Here is a 22110-nt window from a genome sequence, read left to right as displayed (position 1 = left end):
GAGCCATGTTATCATACCTTTTACTAATCAATGAATTACTGTAACTTCAAGTGTCAAATCATGAGGTTCGATTCTGAGGGTTCCCCCACTAAAACCTTCACTATTTAGAGGATGCAGTACAAAAGAGGTAAAGAGGAAAAGAAGTCTGCAAGAGAGACCAGAAAACAAAACAAGATCTAGAGGCAGCTAGGTGGTACAGTGGATAGAGAACTGACCCTGGAGTCAAGAAGACCTGAGTTCAAATCTGGCCTTCGACACTTAATACTTACTAAGCTGTATAACCTCGGGCAAGTCACATAACCCCATTGCCTTGCAAAAAAACAAAAAAGAAAGGAACAGTACAACAAAACCAATAACAAAAACTCTTACAGAAACTGGCGATTTATTGCTGTGTAGCTCAAACTCTCAACCTATATTTTACAGAGACAAAAATAGCAGCAATGGTAAATCTTGGTAGAAGTTTTTCAAACTCAACTTAGCTCTAGGAAGGCCTTTGCTAATGGTTTTGCCTTTATCTCTTCCTTGACTCGGTCACTAAGATATATCTGTTTTCCCAAACCCAGAATGCCCCAGGAAAATACATCCTTTATTTAACACTTTCTATTTTCTTCCAATCTTTGAAATGGCAGGGGTTAGTCTTTGTGCAATTCAGGGCACAAATAAATTAGATACATTTTATAACTGTAAATAGATTCAATTCAGGAGGATCTGGTAATTAGGTTCCATGGAGGGTGATGTGATGGTTACTGCATTTTAAGATGTTTTGCTGTTCTTTTTCTTTACCTCACAATCTGTTAAATTCTTTTCAAGCCAAGCCTTCTTCTCCCACCTCTGCATTCCTTAAAAGAAACATCTTCAAACTTTGTCTAATCAAAATGTGGCTTTTATACTAAAATAAAAAAGTAATGCAATTCTTACTCTATCAAAGTTGCTACAGCCAGAGACTGAAGCTTTCAGCAATTACACAACCATATCACATCTTTCCCCCTCTACCAGAGCACTATCAAGTGATGCATTCTAGTTTTCAACTACAACCATAAAGAGAAAATGCTTATATTTTTACTGCCAATACCATCTTTGGAAAACTCCATTTCACAAAAGCAGGGAAGATAATCAAAACAAAATTGAAAAGAAATAAAATAGCCTTCCTCCATCTTCTATCCCCTTTTCTCTCCAGTCTTGCCCTACTAGCTTCTTCTAGAAGATTAAGAGACATAACTCACCCCTTTGATGAGTTGGTCTTGGAAGGTTTATGATGTACACGAAATGAAACTCAAGACATGATAAATTTCAACTGAGGTCAGAGGTAAATATGATTCTGAGTAAAGAGAAAACAAAACATTAGAAAGAGTCTTTTCAGTATTGAGAAGAAAGCATTAGTCTTTGTGTCCAATAATCTATAACTGTACATGTGGACAGTAAATTTATACTTTCATTCAGGTAATGAGAAAAAGTTCAATAGAATGGAAGTTCCATCTCAGAATATAGAGGTGATAGTTGCTATCTTTGTATTCTTGCTGAGAACAGAGACAATTTCTTTGTCAAGTACCACTTACTGAACACAAAATAAGATCACACCTAGTGCCCATCATTTTATACAAAACTGACATAGTTATGCTAGTATCAGCTAAAGATCTTGAAAAAAAATTTAGCCCTTAGTGCCAACCCAGCATCATTTTCCCTGGGGGAACATCCTGGAGGTTCAAATTTGACTGTCAAGTGGTTCAGTTCAAATTGAGTCAAATAAAAAGTCCATTTTGGACATATTTAAGAGGCATTGTACACACACACACACACACACACACACACACACAGAGCAAATGTAGAAAGAATATTATTAATCCCTATTCTAGTGACCTTACAGTGACTTTAACTATGAATTAGGGCAATGTCACAGTGAGAACTGAATAAGAATTATAAAAAGTAAATCTTTTCTAAGCAAAAGTGAAAAAAAACTGCTCTCCCAAGCCTTATTCTGCTTTCAAACTAGCTTAGGTAAGAATTTCATGAGTGTTATGGTTCTGGCTAGGCCTATTACAAGGAAAGAACCAGCACAGAGAATTGGGTTGATAGGTCCTGGATAACTGGAATTTTCCTCTATTCACAGTATCAACACAGTTTTACCTATGAAAAGTTTAATAAAGGAAAAAAAGAGACTAAACCTCATCCCACACTCATGGTTCTCCTATATGAATAATGCTGTCTATACTTCATTGGAACTCATTGTTGCTAAGCCTGGATGGAATTAATGACATTGGTTAGGAGAACTTTTTCTTTTACAGCAGTTACTTAACTTCATCTTTACAGTTTGGTAATGGTATAAAAAAGCATACTTTCTCATTTAAAAGTAACTAATAAAGCAACAAAGTATTTCCTGGCACACTTTTTCCTAGGAGCAGAATAGACTTAAATTTTCTTCTTCCTTTTTTGGTAGGTTTAAAAGCTATGTCTACTAAAAGCAGCATCTTCTCCACTTCTCCCTCCTTCTCTTCCCACTCAAATATGGCAAAATCTGTCCAAATCCCTCTTATATCAATGACAGGTCTAAGGGTCTCAGTCTAACCTAAACTCCCTTTTGGCTTGACCATGGACTGCTAATCCTTGGATGGCCACTAAAGATAGGTCTCACCATATTATGTTGCTGACCCATTGAACAGTGGGATACCATGTTCCATGGTTCTAAAAATAAAATGCAGCTCCTGAAAGGGAACAACCTGTTCCTGAGCAATCTCTGAAGCAGATTCTCCCTTTAGGGGCAAGCTCTCATTACACTTGAAGAATTACAATTGGAGAAACTGTGCATTCCTGGGTCCTTCCAAAAAATACAGTGGCCTCTCTCTGAGGAGGGAATACAGTAGGATGCTCATAATTTAATGAACAAATAACAAACTTATTTTGCTTTTTGATAGCCACCCTTTATACTCCAACTTGGTTTCAGAAAAATATCCTTCTCTACCCATTTTTCCATAGATCATAAAATATTATCATAAGGGGAGGAGGGCCTGACTAATATGTTTACAATCAGTTCACCATTACTAGCATAACTAATATCCAGTGAGTTATTTTTTTCACTTTCATGTGTCTCTGCATCAAAGCAATCTCTTAAACCATTGCAGATACTGTAAAGCAAAACTCAACATAAAAAGCAGTAATCTTTCCAACAGCTAGGGAGGCTAGAGATTTTTTCTCTCCTTTTTGCACTTGGGTCTGAAAGCAGTTATCTACTACTTACCTGCATGCCTTAGTATTCAAAAAAATCCTACTATAGGCACAAGCCTATTCCTGTCTGTCCCCTTCCCCTCCAGAGCAAGGTATATGCAGGTCTGGTTAGCTCTCTCCATGATTTTCAACTTGAGAACCTCATTAATACCTAGAAATGCCAGAGGCCCAGTGAATATTGCTAAATCTTGAGAATGATCCAAACTAACCCCTTGTTCATTTGGTGCAACAAATGGGGCTTCACTTTGAGTGTTCATGATGATGCTCTGAGGTATATGCTCTTTGTGTTCTATTTAAAAAGCAACCCTCTCAAATGAACACTAATTTGCTGAGGGGTTTTTGTGAATTGGCAGACTGGAGACACAGGAATTAGTGAGGTTCTTCAAATAAGCAAGAAATATAAGCTATTCTTTTTGTAGAAGGGAAATGAATTATGGTTGAAATAGAAACAGTAGCTTTATATTTCCTGAACCACAATGCTGTTCTAACACAAAATATTTTTTTAAAACTTCATATAAAATTTATCAAACTTATCAAACATGGAGATATATGGATTTAAAAACACAACCCAGTATCATTTCACTGGGAAGTGACATTTTTGATGTACAATATTGCTGTTATGTAAGACCAGGAGCCAAAGAGGCTTAACAAGACTTTGGTGGTCAGCCCCCAGCTCATGAATCCCTCTGGGCAAGAGCTACTGCCTAATGCTTAGAGATGTATAAAGCCCTGTTGGGTGGCCCTCCCTCCCCCAAGTAAAGAAGTTGCAATGTCATCCTGTGGGAGTCCACATTTTGCAGACACACAGTTTTCCCCCCAACTCCCTTACCACACACCTAATCCCCCAAATGCAGCATTATCTAAAGCAAACCTCCTCACTGCTAATTTAACCCTGGATAGCCTATGGTGCTCAGGGTTGTCTTGCCCATAGAACACTGCTGCAAAAGTTTGGCTACAGGAAGCAATCTGGCAAGAAACCAATTGCCTGAATGGGGCAAATAGAAAGCCCCCAATCACATTCTGTTGAAAAGAAACTTGAGAACAATAAGGACCACCAGAACTATTCTTTTTCTTTGACTGTGAAAATAGTATTAACTGGCAGGGGAGGTAGAGGAGCAAGGCCCTGTCCTTACCACCACCACCTCCTCCTCCTCCTCCTCTCCTGCAGCTGATCCAGATGACAGAGGCCCGAATGCTGTGCTTGTGGGAGCTGGGACATTACAGCCACCGAGGTCCATCCCCTGGACCAATTCACAGAGTTGAAACCATGGTTGGTAACTAAATGACAGTTTATCCTGGATTTTCTTAAAAAATTTTTCTTAAAAAAATTAACAAACCAAAGCTGTTGATCCCTGAATCAGAAAGCTGTTTTGCTTAATTATTTTCTGAGGTGTGAAGTGGGGGAAGGAAAGGGACGGGAAGAGCCTTGAGTATTTTTGTGTACTTTGTGAATCCTCTAGTTTGGCAACATCTTGGGAGCGTCTTCCTGTCTAGCGATGTGGCATTTGTGAATCCAAGAACCAGCCCTTGGTGCAGATGCTGGCTGCTCGTGGCCCAGAAGGGGGCAGAGGACCCTCCCCCTTTTCCCTGCCATCTCTCAATCTGGTCCAGTGGTAGATACAGATCCCTGTGCAGTCTCCCCAGGGGCAACTGTCTCTTCTTGTGGGGGTGATTCTTCCTCAGCCTGTCCCCGGGATGTGACTGTCGTCTCTGGGGAGATGCTATGAGGCCCCTCGAGAGGCATACATCCTGGGTGGTTCTTGCGAAAGTGCTGGTTCAAGATGGCCTGGAAGGGGAAGCTTTTGCCACAAACGTGACAGTGGAAGGGTTTGTTGCCTGTGTGCTTGCGGATGTGATACTCCAGCTGATCTTTGCGAGTATACTTCTTGCCACACATACGACAGACAAAAGGTGTGATCCCCATGTGGAGGCGCATATGTCGATCCAGGCTGCCTTTCTGGTTGAAGGATTTGGCGCAGTAGATGCAAGTGAGGCGGGGATTGTATCGGAACCACCTCTCAGATACCTCCTGTTCTCGAAGATATTCCACATAACCACTTACTCCGATCATTGCTGACTCTTCAACCTGTACCAAGAGGGGAAAATATACAAACACGTCAAATATTAAATACAATTAAATATAAATATATTGAGTTTTCAAAAAATCTATTATGTGCCTATATGATTTAATTTTATCATCTGTAACACAGGTATATTACCTAATGTACTCTACCTAAAGGACTTGGCAAGAACATCAGTTGAAATATTTGGGGTTGAGAATGAGGTTAAGAACCAAATAACTGCTAGAATGAATAGAAATAAAGGAAAAAATTATAGACATTTATATTTTAAGTTTGGAAATAAAAAAAGAAAAATATTGGCAATTTCTTAAAGTCCTCTTCCCATGAATGCATTCTTATTGTTTGGTGTTCTTAAATCTCTGATGGATTCTCCATCAAATGTCTGAAGAGTTGTTCATTTCTGCAGAGCACCAGTGACATCTCGGGTAATGTCTTGTGAACTTCCATGCGAACTGGATTTAAGTGAGGCAGAGCTGCATAAGCCTCACCTAACCTCACTCTCTTTCCCAGAGTCAGTGAAGTGCAGGGGCAGGACAAAAGTCAATATGACTGGCAATAGCCCAGGAGGCAGTGGAGGACCTGGGTGTCTTCCATGTCTGAACAGGCTCTAAGTGTTCCACAGTCAACTTCAATTGCCTTCATGGTCAATGGAACAAATTGTTTTTATCTGTCCATTCCATCAGGATTAGGGAGGAGGTTTAGGGTTGAGGGAAGGTTTCACAGCTCCTCTTAACCTGCCAGGTTTGTGTCATCCTCAGCCTGGTTTTAGCCCTTCTGCTGAGATGGGGTGCATGGGTGTTCAAGAACTAGAATCTCTGGTATGAGGGTTAGCTGGGTGGATCTTTGGTGTCCACCTATCACCCAATACTCACCTGTAGCTCTAAGAAGCAGGGGCATGAACAGTGGCCACACCCATCTTGGCAGATGGGCTAAAACCAGGTTGCCATCACAAGTTTTGAGAAGGGGCCTGGTGAAGGATGAACATCATCCAAGAACCAGCCTCAGAAAAAGCAGGGCCAGGTTGACTGCAGAGAGATGAGTTTTTCAAACACAGTAGCTTCTAAAGACAGTCAACTAAACTGTAGAGGAAGAACCCACACTAATGAAATCATGAAAGCAAGAAAGTTATAGATGCTTTCTGGTTGAGAGACTAACTGGATTCTTCCAAAGCTTCTTTTGAAAAGATTACCATACAACAGTAAGACAAGGGGGCAGCTAGGTGGTGCAGTGGATACAGCACCAGGCCTGGAGTCAGGAGTACCTGAGTTCAAATCCGGCCTCAGACACTTAATAATTACCTAGCTGTGTGGCCTTGGGCAAGCTACTTAACTCCACTGCCTTGCAAAAAATAAAAAAACCAAAAACAACAGTAAGACAAAAGGGGAATCAACTAAACCAAACTATTATTCCTCAGACTTAAAAGCAACACTGAACTGATGAGGTTCTTTTAATCCATAAAACAACAAATTGTGTGAACACATGGTTAGGTATTATTCAATACCACACAGAAGGTGTATTTAAAAACAAAAAGCACAAAATAGGATTAATCTCAACACAAAAGGAATTAAATTTATCCTATGTAATTCATGCAATCATAGATTTAGAGCTAGAAGGGACCTTAGTGGCCTATGAATCCATCTCTTTATTTTCCACATGAGGAAACCAAGGCTCAAAGTGGTTAAGCGATTTGTTTGAATCATTATTTAAAATTGGATATTCTTTTCTGGGAGGTTTTTGCAAGGCAATGGGTTTAACTGACTTGCCCAAGGTTACACAGCTAGGTAATTAAGTGTCTGAGGCTGGATTTCAACCCAGGTCCTTCTGACTCCAGGGCCGGAGTCTATCCATAAACTTGGATATTCTTCATTCCAAGTCCAATGTCCCACCAACCATATCATCCTGCTTCTCAGAGGGCAGAAGTTAAAAGGAGGTATTATTTCAACTCAGGTTAAACTAAGCTGGATTACATGATTCCTAAGTCCTAGCCCTGACATTCACTATGTATAAGACCCCAGACTAGTCAATCTTTCTGGGCTTCAATTATCTGTAAAACAGAGACAATAAACACACCATTTCTCTAACAGCTGATGGAAAAGCAAATGAGATAATATACATAGCAGTGTTTTTCCAACTGTTAAAACTATATAACATCGAGTATTATAATTGACAGAGGAATAGTGTGTCACAGGCTGGGAAGCCAGTCTGCATACACTGGCTGTGAAGTTGGGTAATGCCCTTAACATCTTGATGCCTCAGGTCTCAACACTAAGCTGCATGAGGCAGCAGGTGGCACGAATAGAGACCGGCCCTGGAGTCAGTAAGACCTGAGTTCAAATGTGGCCTCAGATAATTAATAGTTAGTTGTGTGACCTTGGGCAAGTCACCTAACCCCATTGCCTTGCAAAAAACCCTCCAAAACATGCATTGGTAAAGGGGATTTACTTATTATATGTATCCTGTACCTATGAAATTACAAGTCTAGACAAAAAAAATATATGTACATACATATACATATACATATACATACACACACACACACACACAGATATATAAAATTTTTAAGTAGCATTTAAATTGTTTTGTTGCTAATGAGATGAGTTCTTGGAGTTATTATAAAATAAATATTTCCTTTTTTTTTTTTGCTATTTATGTAAGAAGATAATACATGAGGAGAGAAAAATCAAATTTCCAAGAGAAGGATGAATTAAGATAGAGAATTAAAAGTAGATTTCAAGGGCATAGAGGAAAACATTATTTTATCTCTTTGTGAAAGTCAAATAGCATCTTAATTTTATTTTTTAGGCTACTCTGAACATTCAGAATCTGAATCAGGAAACCATCTAATATAATGAGCAGTTCTATTCAACTTAAAGGAAACTATAAGATGAGGATTGAATACTTTATTTGAAAACTATAAAGAAAGTTAATAATGATAATAATAATAATAATACCTTGGATTTACAGAATGCATTCTTCCAAAGGGCTGCATTAACATTTCACCACTCAGAAGGTTTTTATTAAATTTGTCAACCCTGATGATTTCTGTAGTCACCACAAACAGAAAAAAACTAAATATACAGAAAGGAAGTAGAGACTAGATTAACAGTAGAACTATGGGGGAGAAAGGTCAAAGTTTAAGTTAATTTTAGATTTCTGGAGGACTATTTATTTAATTTGTTAATGCTATATCCTTTTCTCTTATTTCTTCAAAAAAAGTGTTGCCTAATGAAACAACTGCTCCAGCAGTTCCAAAAGAAGGTAGGGGAGGGGCGGCTAGGTGGCGCAGTGGATAGAGCACCGGCCCTGGAGTCAGGAGTACCTGAGTTCAAATCTGACCACAGATGCTTAATAATTACCTAGCTGTGTGGCCTTGGGCAAGCCACTTAACCCCACTGCCTTGCAAAACAAAACAAAACAAAACAAAAAAAAGAAGGTAGGGGAAATGAATATTGTGATCATTTGAAAAGTTTCAAGAGACATAGTTTCTGAGTAATTGAATCATTTTATTAATTAGGTCAACAGGTTATTAATAAAAGGATGATCATTTCTCCATCTCTCTTAGACCAAAGACATTACTGACCCCTCAGCAGAGAAATACAATGGATTTCCTCACCCTAGATTAAATTACTTGCAAGGCTGGATGGGATCTGACCAAGATCAAGAAGAGTTAATGTTATCTCATCATCAGTAATGGTCCTACAGACTAAACTTTTAAAGGACTTTAGAAGGGGAAGGTTCTGAATCCCCCCCCAAGTACTGGTTAGTAATACTAATTTCTTTTCTTTTCTTTTTCAGTTTTTTCAAGGCAGTGGGGTTAAGTGACTTGTCGAAGATCATGCAGCTATGTAATTATTAAATGTTTGATGCTGGATTTGAACTCAGGTCCTCCTGACTCCAGGGCCGGTGTTCTATCTACTATGCCACCTAGCTGTTCCCAGCAATACTCATTTCTTACAATATACTAAAATAAAGAGGAAAGCAGTTTATGAAATCAACAGCTGAAGAGTGACTAAAGTTTTAGAACATCACTATTTTGTTTTATATCATCTGGACAATTTACAATGTGAAAGGAAAATGACAACTTAGTTGGTCCACAAATCTCACTTCTCCAATATGATAAATCAAATCAGACACTCTAAGTATGGTCTTTAGTGTTAGCTGGATGAATCATAGATTAAAATTCATTGTTCCAGTTTCTCAGTTTATTATTTAAAGACTTCTGTGGGGGCAAGTAGGTGGCACAGTGGATACAGCACCAGCCCTGGGGTCAGGAGGACCTGAGTTAACTACCTAGCTGTGTAACCCTGGACAAGTCACTTAACCTCATTGGTTTGCAAAAACCCAAAAAAAAAAAATTAAATGATAAGAAAAATAAAGACTTCTGTGTTGAGGATTTCAGCATAAGGACTCAGCACTATGGAGGTCATAAGACTGTCAAGAGGGTCGGATGGTACAGTGGAAAGAGTTCTGGGTTGGGAATGAATTGTCATGAATTCACATTTTTGCTACTAGAGTAGCTATGGAATAGTCAGATCTCTCATGGATCTCACTTTCTTTAGGTTTCCAGCTCTATAACTGTGTGACCCTTATTGAGGAGATGGTATTAACACACATAAAGTAGCAGTAAACAATATAAGGTAGAAGGACCAAATTGTGTGACAGAATCTATGTACAGTAGGTGTTCAGAAAAAGGGGGCTCAAGGATGGCTTCAATAACTATTCAAATATATGTATATAAGTTTATGTATATATACCTTAAGCATTACATATGGCACTAAATCCTAAGATCCCATAAATTTTTAAATTCTTAATTTTATTTCTGGGCAGTGTCATTCAATGCTTGCTTCTTCCTACATAGCATAAGTATTAAGCATACATAACTATTCAAATATGTGTGTGTATTCATGAATAAACGTATGTATGCCTTAAGCTGGACATATAGAGGAGGGTAAAAGAGAGAACTGTAGCAGGGAGAACCGCAAATAAAAGTAGTGAGTTAGGAGTAATGAAAAAGATGAACCTATCTGAAATTGATGAGAATTAAAAAAAGAGGGTGGAACCAAATTATAGAGGACCCTTAAGACAAACAGAAGAATTTAAATTTGTTTTGGTAGAAAATGGGGAGTTACTAAAGGTTTTTGAGTTAGTAAAGTAACCTAAGTATAGTTTGTTCCAGTATTCCATCACACTGAGAGTCTATTATCCTCTCTAAACCTAGATAAATCATTTTGGAGGCTGCTAGCTGGCTCTATGGATATTGTGCTGGGCCTGGAGCTGGCCTCAGATGCTTAATTACACATGTCCTTGGGCAAGTCAGTTAATCTCTAATGGTCTTAGTGTATTGGAGAAGGAAATGGCAAATCATGCCAGTAGAGAAAGTCTCATGGATAATATGGTCCCATGGAGTCAAAAACAATCAGATGTGACTGAACAATAAACTCTCTTTTGGGCAGTTAAGTAGTGGAGTAGATAGAGTGTAGGGTCCGAATCAGGAAATTTACCTTCTTAAATTCAAATCTGAACTGACATTTATAAGCCCTATTTGATGTAAAATGAGTTGAAGAAGGAAATGGCAAAAACAAACTCTGTTTTACTACAAATTTCATTTTCCTTAGTTGTCTTCAGGAATGGAGAAAAACAAGTAAAGCAGCCCCCTCAAAATAATCTTTCATGTACCTATGTGCTCTCTTGAAGTTTACAACATTAAGACTTTTACAAACCATTATTAGGAGGACAAGATAATTTCTAGGATTCTTATATAGCACTAAATCCCTATGATCCCATAAATTTTTTTTTTTAGGTTTTTGCAAGGCAAATGGGGTTAAGTGGCTTGCCCAAGGCCACACAGTTAGATAATTATTAAGTGTCTGAGACCGGATTTGAACCCAGGTACTCCCTGACTCCAGGGCCGGTGCTTTATCCACTACGCCACCTAGCCGACCCTCTTTTCTCATTTCAACATTTCAGGTTAGTCATTATGTCTGAAGCAAGTAACTGCTTTGCCTATCCTTTTATCTAAAAATGTGTTTGAAACTCTTCCGTGAAGACTGTCTTTTTTTAATTTTTTGGGTTTTTTTTGCAAGGCAATGAGGTTAAGTGACTTGCCCAAGGACACACAGCTAGGTAATTATTATGTCTGAGGTTGGATTTGAACTCAGGTCCTCCTCACTCCAGGGCTGGTACTCTATCCACTGCGCCACCTTGCCTCCCCTGAAGTCTTTCTTAAGTACATGAATGCACTCTATCTCTCCTCAACATTGTAAGACTACATACAGGATTGTTGTTCAGTTATCTCAGCTGTTATCCAATTCTTTGTGACCCCATTTGGTGTTTTCTTGACATAGATATTGGAGTGATCTGCCATTTCCTTGTCCAATTTATTTTACAGATGAAGAAACTGAGGCAAAGTGGGAAGAAGGTCTAGTCCTTCTAGTAAGTGTCTGAAGCCAGATTTGAACTTCAGAAGATGAGTCTTGCTGTCTTCAGGCCTAACACATCATCCACTGCACATATGATTGTGTACATGCTGATGTGCCACTGAATCTCTGGTCCTATTTAAGTGAATTAATTTTTGTTAGGAGTCTTGTCTTCCAGTGAGATGCTAATTAACATATTTATTTGCATAACAGTCACCTCAACATAGAAATTATATCCTTCTTTAGAGGCTTCTGGAGGAAAAAATGGATCCCCTAAATGTGACTATCACTTGAACAAAGCTTTTATTTTGTGACTTTAATTTCTTGCAGTTTTTCCCCAAGTGAGAAAAAAATTTTTCCATAGTAATGATGCCAGAAACATAGTATAAATACAGGTCTAGTTTGAAAAAAAAAAGAGAGTGTACAGCTACAACCACATAAGGAACAAAATAATACCAGTGCTACAAGTTGACAACAACTCCCATTATGGAACATTAAGGCGTATGAAGCATTTTCTTCATACTTTTCTAACTTGATTGTCAGCACCAAAGTACAAATTAAGAACCTAAAGCTCACAGAGAAGGAATAGCCCACTCACAATCACACAGCTACTATATGCTAGATTGCGATTTGAAACCAAAGCTCACATCCAACACTCTATCCACCAGGCCACCCAAGCTCTCCTCTGGAAATGGTGGCTAGGGAAACTCACAGGAACTTACATGAAATTATTTTTTTTAACTCTTCCACTGTTTCTCTAAGTAACTGGCCAGAGAAGAATGACAGAACTGCTCAAAATTCATTATATGTCTTCACTTGGCACATGCTTCTTCCAATTTACAGCTGGCCTACCATGTGAGATACCACTTCACACATTTGTATAGTGCACCCTTGTAAGAAGCAGAACAATCTTCTAAGGATAATCACAAAAAAAAAAAACCAACCAGAAGACGTGGTCCCTGTTTTCTAGGACTTTATGATTTATTAGAAGAGATAAGTCTAATACAAATGAGAATATACAAGAAAATGAATTACAAGGGTTTAATAAATGCCTTTTCATTCATTTATTTAAATGCAAAGGCCACTGAGTTCTACTCTTCCTTGCATGGTTTAATTTCTCTTAGGACACTAATTGCCTCTGTATTCCAAAAGAAATGTCATACTATATTCCTGCTGTTCTTCCCAAACTTCAACCTTCACCAGAATAATACGTTCCATTAATTCAAAAACAATGGGAACCAAAGTGATTAAAGGGTACAACTTAAAAATATTACACTCTACTTGTTGAAACGCATCCTTCAATTGTCTGTCCCTACATACCTGGGAGCTGGGTTGCTTAGGCTCATCCATCCTCCCAGGAGATTCACTGCGGGCTCGGTGTCGCTCAGCCAGGGTGACAACACTGCCAGAAGGGCTAAATCTGTCGGCAGAGGAGCATTAATAGGGTAACAGAATAGTGATGTTAAAAAACTGAGTGATAAGGTCATTCCCTTAGCCTACGGATAAATAAAGGGAAAACTATATGAAAAAGTTTGATGACTTTCAGCAAGGTGACTGAGAAATGCTCACACAGCCTGACTTGAAGTTAAGAAATTACATTTGGTCTAATGAAAAAAAATTTTGCAGAATGAGAGATCAATGGCACATAATAGCCTAATGACATTGAGATCCAATATGTCAGTAAAAACCTTATGTCACAACAACGGTACTAGAAGAACACTAAAAAATCTGTCTAGTGACTCAAGGAACTAAAATTCAAACTAGGTCTATAATTCTTAGTCTGTTACTTTGTGTGAACAATTACATTTTAAATTAATAAGCAATCAAATACTACCCAATTACCCCCAAACTTTTGAAAATCAGATTAATGAATGAGTGATAAAAGCTAAATCAAATCCTAAATCACTTAGATCGGCATTCCAATTACTTTTATCACTGGCTAAATTTTGGGGGGACTAAAATCAGTATGGTCAATAAAGAGTGCTATTTACATACCTATATGCTCTCTATGAGTAAAGGGGGGGGGGAAGGAGAGAAAACATTCAAAAAGTGACCATCTGAAGAAATGAGGGATCATAGTTTTCTGCATTTCTGTGGCACTTATTAATTTCTGCAACAAAGTCTTAACGGGTCAGTAACATGTTTTAGAGCTGCTGCTTATGCAGTCAAAATTCATTTTTTATCCCAAGGAGAGGAAAAATAGCAGAATCCATTCTTTGTATTTAACCAATCTTCACTGTGGGGGAAGGATGCTTAATGTATTTTCAACTTAATTTGATTACTGTGCTCACTTCCCCTTACAGCTGTGTCCTTAGCTGTTCATACAGAATTATGTTAGAAAGAAAAAGTGGGGAAACAAAGAGAAAAAAAAATAATGCAATGGTTAGGTCCTTGGCAGCGTAGCCACTGCTCAAGGCCTGACAGAAAATATATTTAAATGGCAAGCTGAGAAAGAAATGGAAAAACAATCCCAAAAGAATCTCCTTGGCATCACACTTTTACCCACAGAGAGCCAAAGGATGGCCAGGATCATACCAATGCCTCCTCTGGAGGCGGTGGCTAAAGGAAAGTGAAGCAGGGCTATAAAGGAAAGTGAAACTCCCCCAAGCCACCTACCTGTATCATAACATACCAAGGAAGGGAAAGGCCGCCTGGTTCCCAGCTGACGGTCTGCTCCCTGCCTCGAATCCGAGGAAGCCCTGGCAATTACTGAGGCTAGTGTGGCTGCAGATGCTATTCTGATTCATGGAAGTGTCTAACTTTACCATAGTTCTCACAACACTGTGAATACTTCAGGACTAGGAGCTTCCTGCTTTAAAAAAATAAGAATGCAAGTCTTTTGGCACACCTCCAATTTCCCCAACAGAGTCAATTCTTATTTCATCTAAACAACAGGTAGGGGAAGATGCTCTGTAAGCCAGAGAGATGGCCTGGGATCAGTGGTACCCGAGCGAGTCGGGAAGCGGGCAAAAGAAACCTTACCTGTCCATTTCGCTGCTGGTTGGCCGAGTGGCCTTGGGCGCCGAAGAGGCCAAAGCATAATTCTCCTGTCCTCCCGCCCCGTGGCCCGTGGTATCGATCACCATGGCGGCCACCTCCTCGGCACTACTCCCGTCTTCTCCAGAGGGCTGATTCTCTGTCCCGAGCCATTCCTCCAGATTCTCCGTTTTGATCCGAACTCCTCCAAGGACTCTCACCTCATCGTCGCTCCGGGCCCCCCGGTCGGCGACCCCGGTCTCCACGTACCACTGTCCCGCTCTGTTGATCCGAAGGATGGGTTCCCGGCTCTCCACGTCAGAACTCTGCTCAATTATCTGAGGGCTGGTGGATTCTTCGGGGGGGCTCAGCTCCCTGATGTCCAGCACCGTGCTCACCTGGCCCCTCCGGCTCCCTTTAGGCGTGTTGTGCCGTGGGCTGAGGGGGCGGTTTAGTGTGGGAGTGACTCTGTGAGATTCTGGGGGTCTCTCCGGGTGCTTCGTCCTCGTCTGGCCCAGCTCTGCCTCCACTTCGGCTACGTTAATCTTGAAATGTATCCCCTCCAGGATCTGTGTGCATTTGTCTATGATGTGCTGCATCTGCAAGAAGCTGGCAGCCGTCAGGTAGCTGATGATGTCGGCCAGCTGGAGGCAGATCCGCCCGGTGTAGCAGAAGGACAGGAGCTGCTCGAAGACGGTGGGGTTCTTGATGACAGATATGGAGACGGTGCTCATCTCGTTCAAGGACATGTGGTCCCGGAAATAGGGAGAGCTGGCGGCCAGCACCACCTTGTGAGCCCGGAAGGCCTGGCCTTGCACGTTGACCACAATGTCACAGAGTCGGCCCTGCATGCGCAGCTGGTTGAGGTGGCTCAGGACTGAGTTGCTAAAGTCGGGGATTTCCAGCTGGATGTTCCCACCTTTCTCCATGGTGTGCCCGAGGAGACAGGCTCTCCGCCCTGCTGGGAGGAAACAGGGAGAATGACTGCGTGCCCATGATGAGGGGGCCCAGTCCCCTCACAAGGGGGTGCCCGTCCCCTCACAGGGAGGGTGCCCATCCCCTCACAAGGGGGTGCCTGTTCCCTCACAAAGGGGTGCCTGTCCCCTCACAAGGTGTCCGTCCCCTCAGAAGGAGGGTGCCCATTCCCTCACAAGGCAGTGCCTGTCCCTTCACAAGGGGGTGCCCATCCCCTCACAAGGTGGTGCCCGTCCCCTCACAGGGAGGGTGCCAGTCCCTCACAAGGCGGTACCCGTCCCTTCACAAGGAGGTGCCTGTTCCCTCACAGGGAGGGTGCCTGTCCCCTCACTAGGGGTGCCTGTCCCTCACAAGGCAGTGCCCGTCCCCTCACCAGGGGTGCCCGTCCCTCACAAGGCGGTGCCCGTCCCCTCACCAGGGGTGCCCATCCCTCACAAGGCGGTGCCCGTCCCCTCACTAGGGGTGCCCGTCCCTCACAAGGCGGTGCCCTCCCTCACAAGGGGGTGCCCGTCCCTCACAAGGCGGTGCCCTCCCTCACAAGGGGGTGCCCATCCCCTCACTAGGGGTGCCTGTCCCTCACAAGTGGGTGCCCGTCCCCTCACTAGGCGGTGCCCTCCCTCACAAGGGGGTGCCCGTCCCTCACAAGGGGGTGCCTGTCCCTCACAAGGCGGTGCCCTCCCTCACAAGGGGGTGCCCGTCCCCTCACTAGGAGTGCCCGTCCCTCACAAGGCGGTGCCCGTCCCTCACAAGGGGGTGCCCGTCCCTCACAAGGCGGTGCCCTCCCTCACAAGGGGGTGCCCGTACCCTCACTAGGAGTGCCCGTCCCTCACAAGGGGGTGCCCGTCCCTCACAAGGGGGTGCCCTCCCTCACAAGGGAGTGCCCATCCCCTCACTAGGGGTGCCCGTCCCTCACAAGGCGGTGCCCGTCCCTCACAAGGGGGTACCCGTCCCTTACAAGGCGGTGCCCTCCCTCACAAGGGGGTGCCCGTCCCTCACAAGGGGGTACCCGTCCCTCACAAGGCGGTGCCCTCCCTCACAAGGGGGTGCCCGTCCCCTCACTAGGGGTGCCTGTCCCTCACAAGGCGGTGCCCTCCCTCACAAGGGGGTGCCCGTCCCCTCACTAGGTGCCCGTCCCTCACAAGGTGGTGCCCGTCCCTCACAAGGGGGTGCCCGTCCCTCACTAGGGGTGCCCGTGCCCTCACCAGGGGCACTTGGAAGTTGTACTCCAACACGCCCCCGGGAGGAGGGAGGACAAGGGCGGCCAGCGGGGCTCCTTCTGGGGTGTGTGAAACCTGGACACCAACTTTGGACTTTTATTGTACTTTATTAGGAAATCGGGGAGTTCCAAAGACTTGAGTGTTTGACTCTCAACGTTTCCGTGTTTAAGGTTTTTTCTCCAAGTTAGATAAAAAGTGGGTTTGTGGAGGCGGGCCGCGGGGGGGCGCGGGAGCGGGCCGGGGCAGGGGGCACGGGGCACGGGGCTGGGGGCACGGGGCTGCCCGCCCGCCCGGCCGGCCCGCGGGGTGTGGGCGCCTCCGCCGGCTCCGCCTCGCCCCGCGGCCGGGCAGGGCCCCTGGCACGGGGGGCACGAGGGGGCGTTCCCGCCGGCGGGTCGGGCCCGGGTGTGGCGGCGGGTCTCGGGGGGCCGGAGGGAGGGGCCCGAGGGAGGGGCCCGGCGGGGGGGCGGGTCCGCCCGCCGCGGGGCGGAGGAGGGGGTGGGGTGGGGCGAGGAAGGTCGCCCCGAGCCCCGGGGTCGGGGCCCCCCGGGGCCGCGCCGAGGGGCGCCCGGGCGGGGCGGGCGGAGGGATGCAGGGCGCAGGCCGAGGCACAGAGCCGCGGCCGGACCCCGCCGAGGAGCGGTACCTACCTCCGGGGGTGGAAATGGGCCGGAATGGGCCGGAACACCGTCCCGGAAGTGAAACCCCCCGCCCCCTCCCCCCGAGCGGGCGACGTGCCGGAAGGAAATCACTCACCCTCACACCGCCCCCCCCTCCTCCGCTGCCCCCTCCCCCATCCCGCTCCTCCCCTCCCCCTCCTCGGCTCCGCTCCGCTCCGGTCCCCGGCCGCGGGCCTGCGTCACGTGGGGCGCCCCGCCACGGCGGGGGCGGGGCGGCCAAGCCCGGGTTCCCGCTCTCCGGCGAGGCGGCGTGGGGGGCGTCATGACGTCACGGCGCCTTTATATACAGGGCGGCGCGGCGCCGCTCGCTCTTTCCGCGGGGGCTTGGCGGCCGCGCCGCGCTCCGCTCCGCTCCGCTCCGGGTAAGCTGCGCTCCCTTCTGCGGCCTGGCCCCGCGGCGGCCCCGGGGAGTGGGGGGCCGTGTCGGGGGCGCCGGCTCGGGCCGCCGCGCGTGATGAGAGCCGCGTTGGTAGGGACATCTGAGCCCGCTGATGAATGCCAACGGCTCTGACGCGGGCCCGAGCCCAGCCTGGCACGGCCGGGGAGGCCCGCACCCGCCGGCACGTGCTCCGCCGCCCTGGCCCAGGCCCGGGCAACGACGCCCGTGGCCTTTCGTTATTCCGTTCCTTTAGGCTCCCGATGGGGAACTTGCAGTGTTGAGAGTCGATTCCCAACCCCCGCCTTCATCTTTTTTAGGCATGGAACCCGAAAAAGGCTGGTGCCCCGCGCCGACCCTGGAGGTGAGCCGGGTGCGGGAGGAGGGCCTGGGGGGGCCGAGCCGCGAAGCCCGTGATGGTGCAAGAGTAGTGGACAGAACGCATTTCTGACAAGGACGGACTGAGGCTCGCGCGGGGACGGGCAGCCAGGGCCCGGGCGCGCCGGGGTGCTGAAGCCTCCCTCCTTCCCTTGCAGGTGCACAGCCCGGGGAGCCGGCCGAGCCGGTGAGTATCGATCCCGCGGGGCTGAAAATGCAGCCGGGGGGGAGGGGCGCCGTGCCGGAGCGGGTGCCCCACGCCCCAGCTGCTGCCGGGGAAGCGCCCTACTGTGCCGTGATGATGAGGTTTATTTGCTACTCTTGATCATGAATATGATGAGAATCGTTACCACCATTTTCTTGACCCTGAAGCACATGTAGTAGTACAGAGGATTGGGAGGTTTGTAACAAAGATGGATATTCAGGTTTTTTTTTTAAATTTCTTTCCTAGAGTCTCGAGTATTACTCAAGAGCGAACCAGGTAATCGCTATGCTGTTTTTTTCTTTATTGACTACTGAAAAATAGCTAAACAACAGTAAGGCAGATACTATGATGGTTGCATAGTTCAGCGGATAACATAGTGAAGAATATTTACCTTATTATCTGATGTGTCTGCCTTACAAAAAATTGTAATTTGCTAAGATTTCCACAATCAAAGGAATAACATTTTCTTTTTCTGCTTTTTCTTCTAGTGACTTGACGATTGGAAATGGAGATGGTAAGGTCTAAAGCCATTCAAAAGTAGAACTAGGAATCTGGATTTAAGTGCCTTGAAAGAGAAAGCTACTGAGGGTCTGTAAAATTAGCTTTAGAAGGACAAAATTTAGCGCTAGAAGCACCAGGGACACCAGTTGATGAAACATCTACTTTTAAGTAGTTTTTTTATCTTAACTTATCATTATGGATAAGAAAAATTGTACTGCAATTTGCTATTTCTAGGTATTTAAAGTTGCAAATGTGAGAACCTGAGAATGGAGTATAATCTTGAATTTGTTTAATTTTTTAGTTTTTGCAAGGCAGTGGGGATGAGTGACTTGCCTGAGGTCACAGTTAGGTAATTAGGATTTGAATGGCCTACTGACTCCAGGGCCACTGCTCTATCCACCTAGCTGCCCCTGGTGGGTTTATTTAAAAAGAAAACCATAAACAAAAAACTTCAGGGAAACCAAGATGGTGATGTTTAAGTGTTTATAATGAAAATTGCATTAGCTCACAGATCCAGATGATGCTCATGGTTTTAAATTTATTAGCTTCTTAGGGAATAAGAGTAGACTCAAAGCCTGTATGATGATAAGCCAATAGACTGACTTTTATCATGGAGGTCTAATTAGCTCTAACTGATTTCAGGCATTGTTTTAAACTTTAGCTATTAATTCATATTTGACTTTTATTTATTAGATTTGTTTGTTTTAGGCATCAGCTGAACTTGAAGTCACTACAATTGGATTAATTTGTAAGTGAATTTAAATTACTCATTAAACAGTTGAACTGATAGCAACCAGTGCTAGTAGTAAGAGTTGATTTTAGAGTTCATTTCATTAGTTGTAAGAAACCATAGATCACTGTACCTAGGGATATTTATAAAATGGGAATAACCTAATCCCATAAAGTTGTATAGATAAATTACTTGAGATAAAGGTATTTTTCAAGTCTTATGCAAGTATGTTGAATTTTGCCAAGGATTTTTGAAAATTAAGCCTTCTCTAAAGCTATTTAACAGGGTTTATTATGATGTCTTCAAATGTCTGACCTGAAGTCAGCATGTAGATAAATCCACAGACTGAAGTGCCCTGTAATGAAGTGAGGCCAACCTTCATTTCTCTGTGATAAAATTAAATTTAATGTAAAATTTTGCTTCAGGTTTTCCTGGTCCAGATGCTGTGATCTCTTCAAATTGGTAAGTGTATCAAATATTAGCTATTAACTGGATAATTTTGGATTGAGGTGTTTTCAAGCATCTTGTTTTAAAGAAGAAACTATTACCCTAAAATAGTTTGAATGCATGGGGAAGGAACTATAGTACTTGGTTTGACTTTAGCTTTCTCCATGATATACAATCTGCACTCAATTGATCCAGTTATAAAATTGGTACCTAATGTCTTGTTTAAAAGAAAAAAAGGGGCAGCTAGGTGGCATAGTGCATAAAGCACCGGCCTTGGAGTCTCAGACACTAGCTAGCTGTGTGGCCTTGGGCAAGCCACTTAACCCTGTTTGCCTTGCAAAAAAAAATCTAAAAGAAAAAAAAGCATTTTTACATATGCAAAATTGATAAACTAGTTCTAGTGAAGAAGTGATTATTAGAAAAAGTAAGTACCAACACAGGCTTAAGACAAGTCCAAATGGCATTTCAATATAAAGACGAACTTGTAAAATTATCAAAAGGTCAAGTTAGCTTGACCCATAATGTACTGTTAGTGATGATCTATTTTGCAAAACAATGGGAATCTCTCTGAAAGATCATGAGGAATTTCTCTACCTGAAACAGTACAGTTTTGAAGACTTCCGATAGAAGATTGAACAATCCAGCAAGAATTTAACTCCATTTCTTTTGCAGGTGAAAATGAATTGATCTGAGTTGACTTCATCTGCCCAAGCAAAGGTGAAGATACTGAAAAGGTGATCATCAAAATTTGAAAAACTGCAAACTGGGTTACAATAAGATACAGTGGTGTCTCAGCTTGATACAATGATGATAACATAGTTCATCAGATTTATGGTGGTGAATACAGATTTTGTCTTTCGCTCCTATCTGATGTATCAGCTATTGGAGACAAGACTTTAATATTTTTAATTCAGGACTGTTCAAGAAGCATTCTCACCTGTGGGTTTACTAAAAGCTTTAATAAACAAGGGGCGGCTAAGCATTGACTTAGTTTGTTGACCTGAGTTCAAATCCTTTCTCAGACACATAATTACTTAGTTGTGTGACCTTGGGCAAGCTATTTAACCATACTGTCTTGTTTAAAAAATTTGAATAAAAATAAAACCAAACTCACAGAACTCTCAAAATGACAAATGAAAATAGTCGGTTTTTTCTTTTCAATAAAACCTTTTAAAAATAAAGGTGGACAGCACTATTTTAATGTACTTCCTGCTATTTTGATTTGATAGTTGAAAGATCTTTATTGTGGCATTTATATTTCCTGTATATTTTTAGAATGGGGTTTGGCTGTTTTCTTAAACTTTGTCTTGCCCTAATTGTAATGTGTCCTTTGGTTTTTTTCCAGCATGAAATGTCAGAGATAGGATAAAACTGGTAAGTGAAATCATTTAAGCTTATCAAATTGAAAATTTGAATATTTAATTGTAACCAGTGATGCAAAAGATTCTGCCAAATGAAAGGATGTGATTTTACTCATAAACCGTTCCTTTTTTTATACTGAGGTTACATAAGTGGCTAGAGCTCTCCAGTATTGGGAGTTTGGGAGGACCTGAGTTCAAATTTGGCCTGTAGTACTTAATAAAAGACATGAATGGGAGGCTATGGGCAAGGTTGTATACAAGATGACAAAGACAATTCTCTGCATGCTAAGAGAACAAATAGTCAAACTGCCACTTGAAATTTCTTTCATCCTTTTACAGATCTCGTAAAAACTTCAGAAAAGTAAACATGTAAAGTTGAAAGGTAAGCTATTTTTAATGTATATTTTGCCGATCCTTTTGGGTGGGAACTTGTAACCAGTGATGTTAATGATTCTGCCAAATGAAATGGCAATGATTTCAACCATAAACCGTTCCATTTTTAATCTGAGGTTATTAGGAAAATAATTGTTGTTGCAGGCAGTCATGAC

General features: G+C 43.3%; 1 protein-coding gene and 8 non-coding genes across 10 annotated transcripts; 8 read left to right on the top strand and 1 right to left on the bottom strand.

Annotated features, from left to right (window-relative positions):
- Positions 1–365: 365 nt before the first annotated feature.
- On the bottom strand, positions 366–17593 carry ZBTB37 (zinc finger and BTB domain containing 37). 2 transcript variants are annotated; one of them, XM_074222068.1, is made up of 4 exons: positions 17535–17593; positions 14699–15650; positions 13037–13136; positions 366–5305 (listed from the first exon to the last, which is right to left on the bottom strand). In XM_074222068.1, the coding sequence occupies exons 2-4, from the start codon at positions 15619–15621 to the stop codon at positions 4817–4819; spliced, it is 1512 nt and encodes a 503-aa protein (XP_074078169.1). In that variant the 5' UTR covers positions 15622–15650; positions 17535–17593; the 3' UTR covers positions 366–4816. The 2 variants fall into 2 exon arrangements, with proteins under 2 accessions (XP_074078169.1, XP_074078170.1); XM_074222069.1 differs by having other exon boundaries at positions 14699–15653; positions 17535–17574.
- A 410-nt stretch (positions 17594–18003) lies between these two features.
- On the top strand, positions 18004–18084 carry LOC141515752 (small nucleolar RNA SNORD74). The gene has a single exon (XR_012476498.1). It is a non-coding gene; the product is annotated as a small nucleolar RNA SNORD74 (small nucleolar RNA).
- A 779-nt stretch (positions 18085–18863) lies between these two features.
- LOC141515775 (small nucleolar RNA SNORD77) lies at positions 18864–18933 on the top strand. Its single transcript, XR_012476520.1, has one exon. It is a non-coding gene; the product is annotated as a small nucleolar RNA SNORD77 (small nucleolar RNA).
- Positions 18934–19598: 665 nt separating this feature from the next.
- Positions 19599–19662, top strand: LOC141515753 (small nucleolar RNA SNORD44). The gene has a single exon (XR_012476499.1). It is a non-coding gene; the product is annotated as a small nucleolar RNA SNORD44 (small nucleolar RNA).
- Positions 19663–20042: 380 nt separating this feature from the next.
- On the top strand, positions 20043–20107 carry LOC141515776 (small nucleolar RNA SNORD78). Its single transcript, XR_012476521.1, has one exon. It is a non-coding gene; the product is annotated as a small nucleolar RNA SNORD78 (small nucleolar RNA).
- A 618-nt stretch (positions 20108–20725) lies between these two features.
- Positions 20726–20806, top strand: LOC141515732 (small nucleolar RNA SNORD79). Its single transcript, XR_012476480.1, has one exon. It is a non-coding gene; the product is annotated as a small nucleolar RNA SNORD79 (small nucleolar RNA).
- Positions 20807–20997: 191 nt separating this feature from the next.
- Positions 20998–21080, top strand: LOC141515755 (small nucleolar RNA snR60/Z15/Z230/Z193/J17). Its single transcript, XR_012476501.1, has one exon. It is a non-coding gene; the product is annotated as a small nucleolar RNA snR60/Z15/Z230/Z193/J17 (small nucleolar RNA).
- A 547-nt stretch (positions 21081–21627) lies between these two features.
- On the top strand, positions 21628–21706 carry LOC141515751 (small nucleolar RNA SNORD47). Its single transcript, XR_012476497.1, has one exon. It is a non-coding gene; the product is annotated as a small nucleolar RNA SNORD47 (small nucleolar RNA).
- A 289-nt stretch (positions 21707–21995) lies between these two features.
- LOC141515750 (small nucleolar RNA SNORD47) lies at positions 21996–22074 on the top strand. Its single transcript, XR_012476496.1, has one exon. It is a non-coding gene; the product is annotated as a small nucleolar RNA SNORD47 (small nucleolar RNA).
- Positions 22075–22110: the final 36 nt, after the last annotated feature.

Source organism: Macrotis lagotis, chromosome 2 (assembly GCF_037893015.1).
Source record: "Macrotis lagotis isolate mMagLag1 chromosome 2, bilby.v1.9.chrom.fasta, whole genome shotgun sequence".
In the NCBI taxonomy this organism is placed as follows: domain Eukaryota; kingdom Metazoa; phylum Chordata; class Mammalia; order Peramelemorphia; family Peramelidae; genus Macrotis; species Macrotis lagotis.
The sequence above is the reverse complement of the archived record's forward strand: the minus strand, read 5'-3'. Positions and strand labels throughout refer to the sequence as shown.

Bases quoted from the DNA above. Each gene is read 5' to 3' on its own strand.
- ZBTB37 (XM_074222068.1), bottom strand. From the start codon at position 15,621: ATGGAGAAAGGTGGGAACATCCAGCTGGAAATCCCCGACTTTAGCAAC. The intron at 13,137-14,698 runs GTAAGGTTTCTT...CTCTGCCGACAG, and splicing joins ACCAGCAGCGAAATGGACAG to ATTTAGCCCTTCTGGCAGTG. The intron at 5,306-13,036 runs GTATGTAGGGAC...CTCTTGGTACAG, and splicing joins CTAAGCAACCCAGCTCCCAG to GTTGAAGAGTCAGCAATGAT.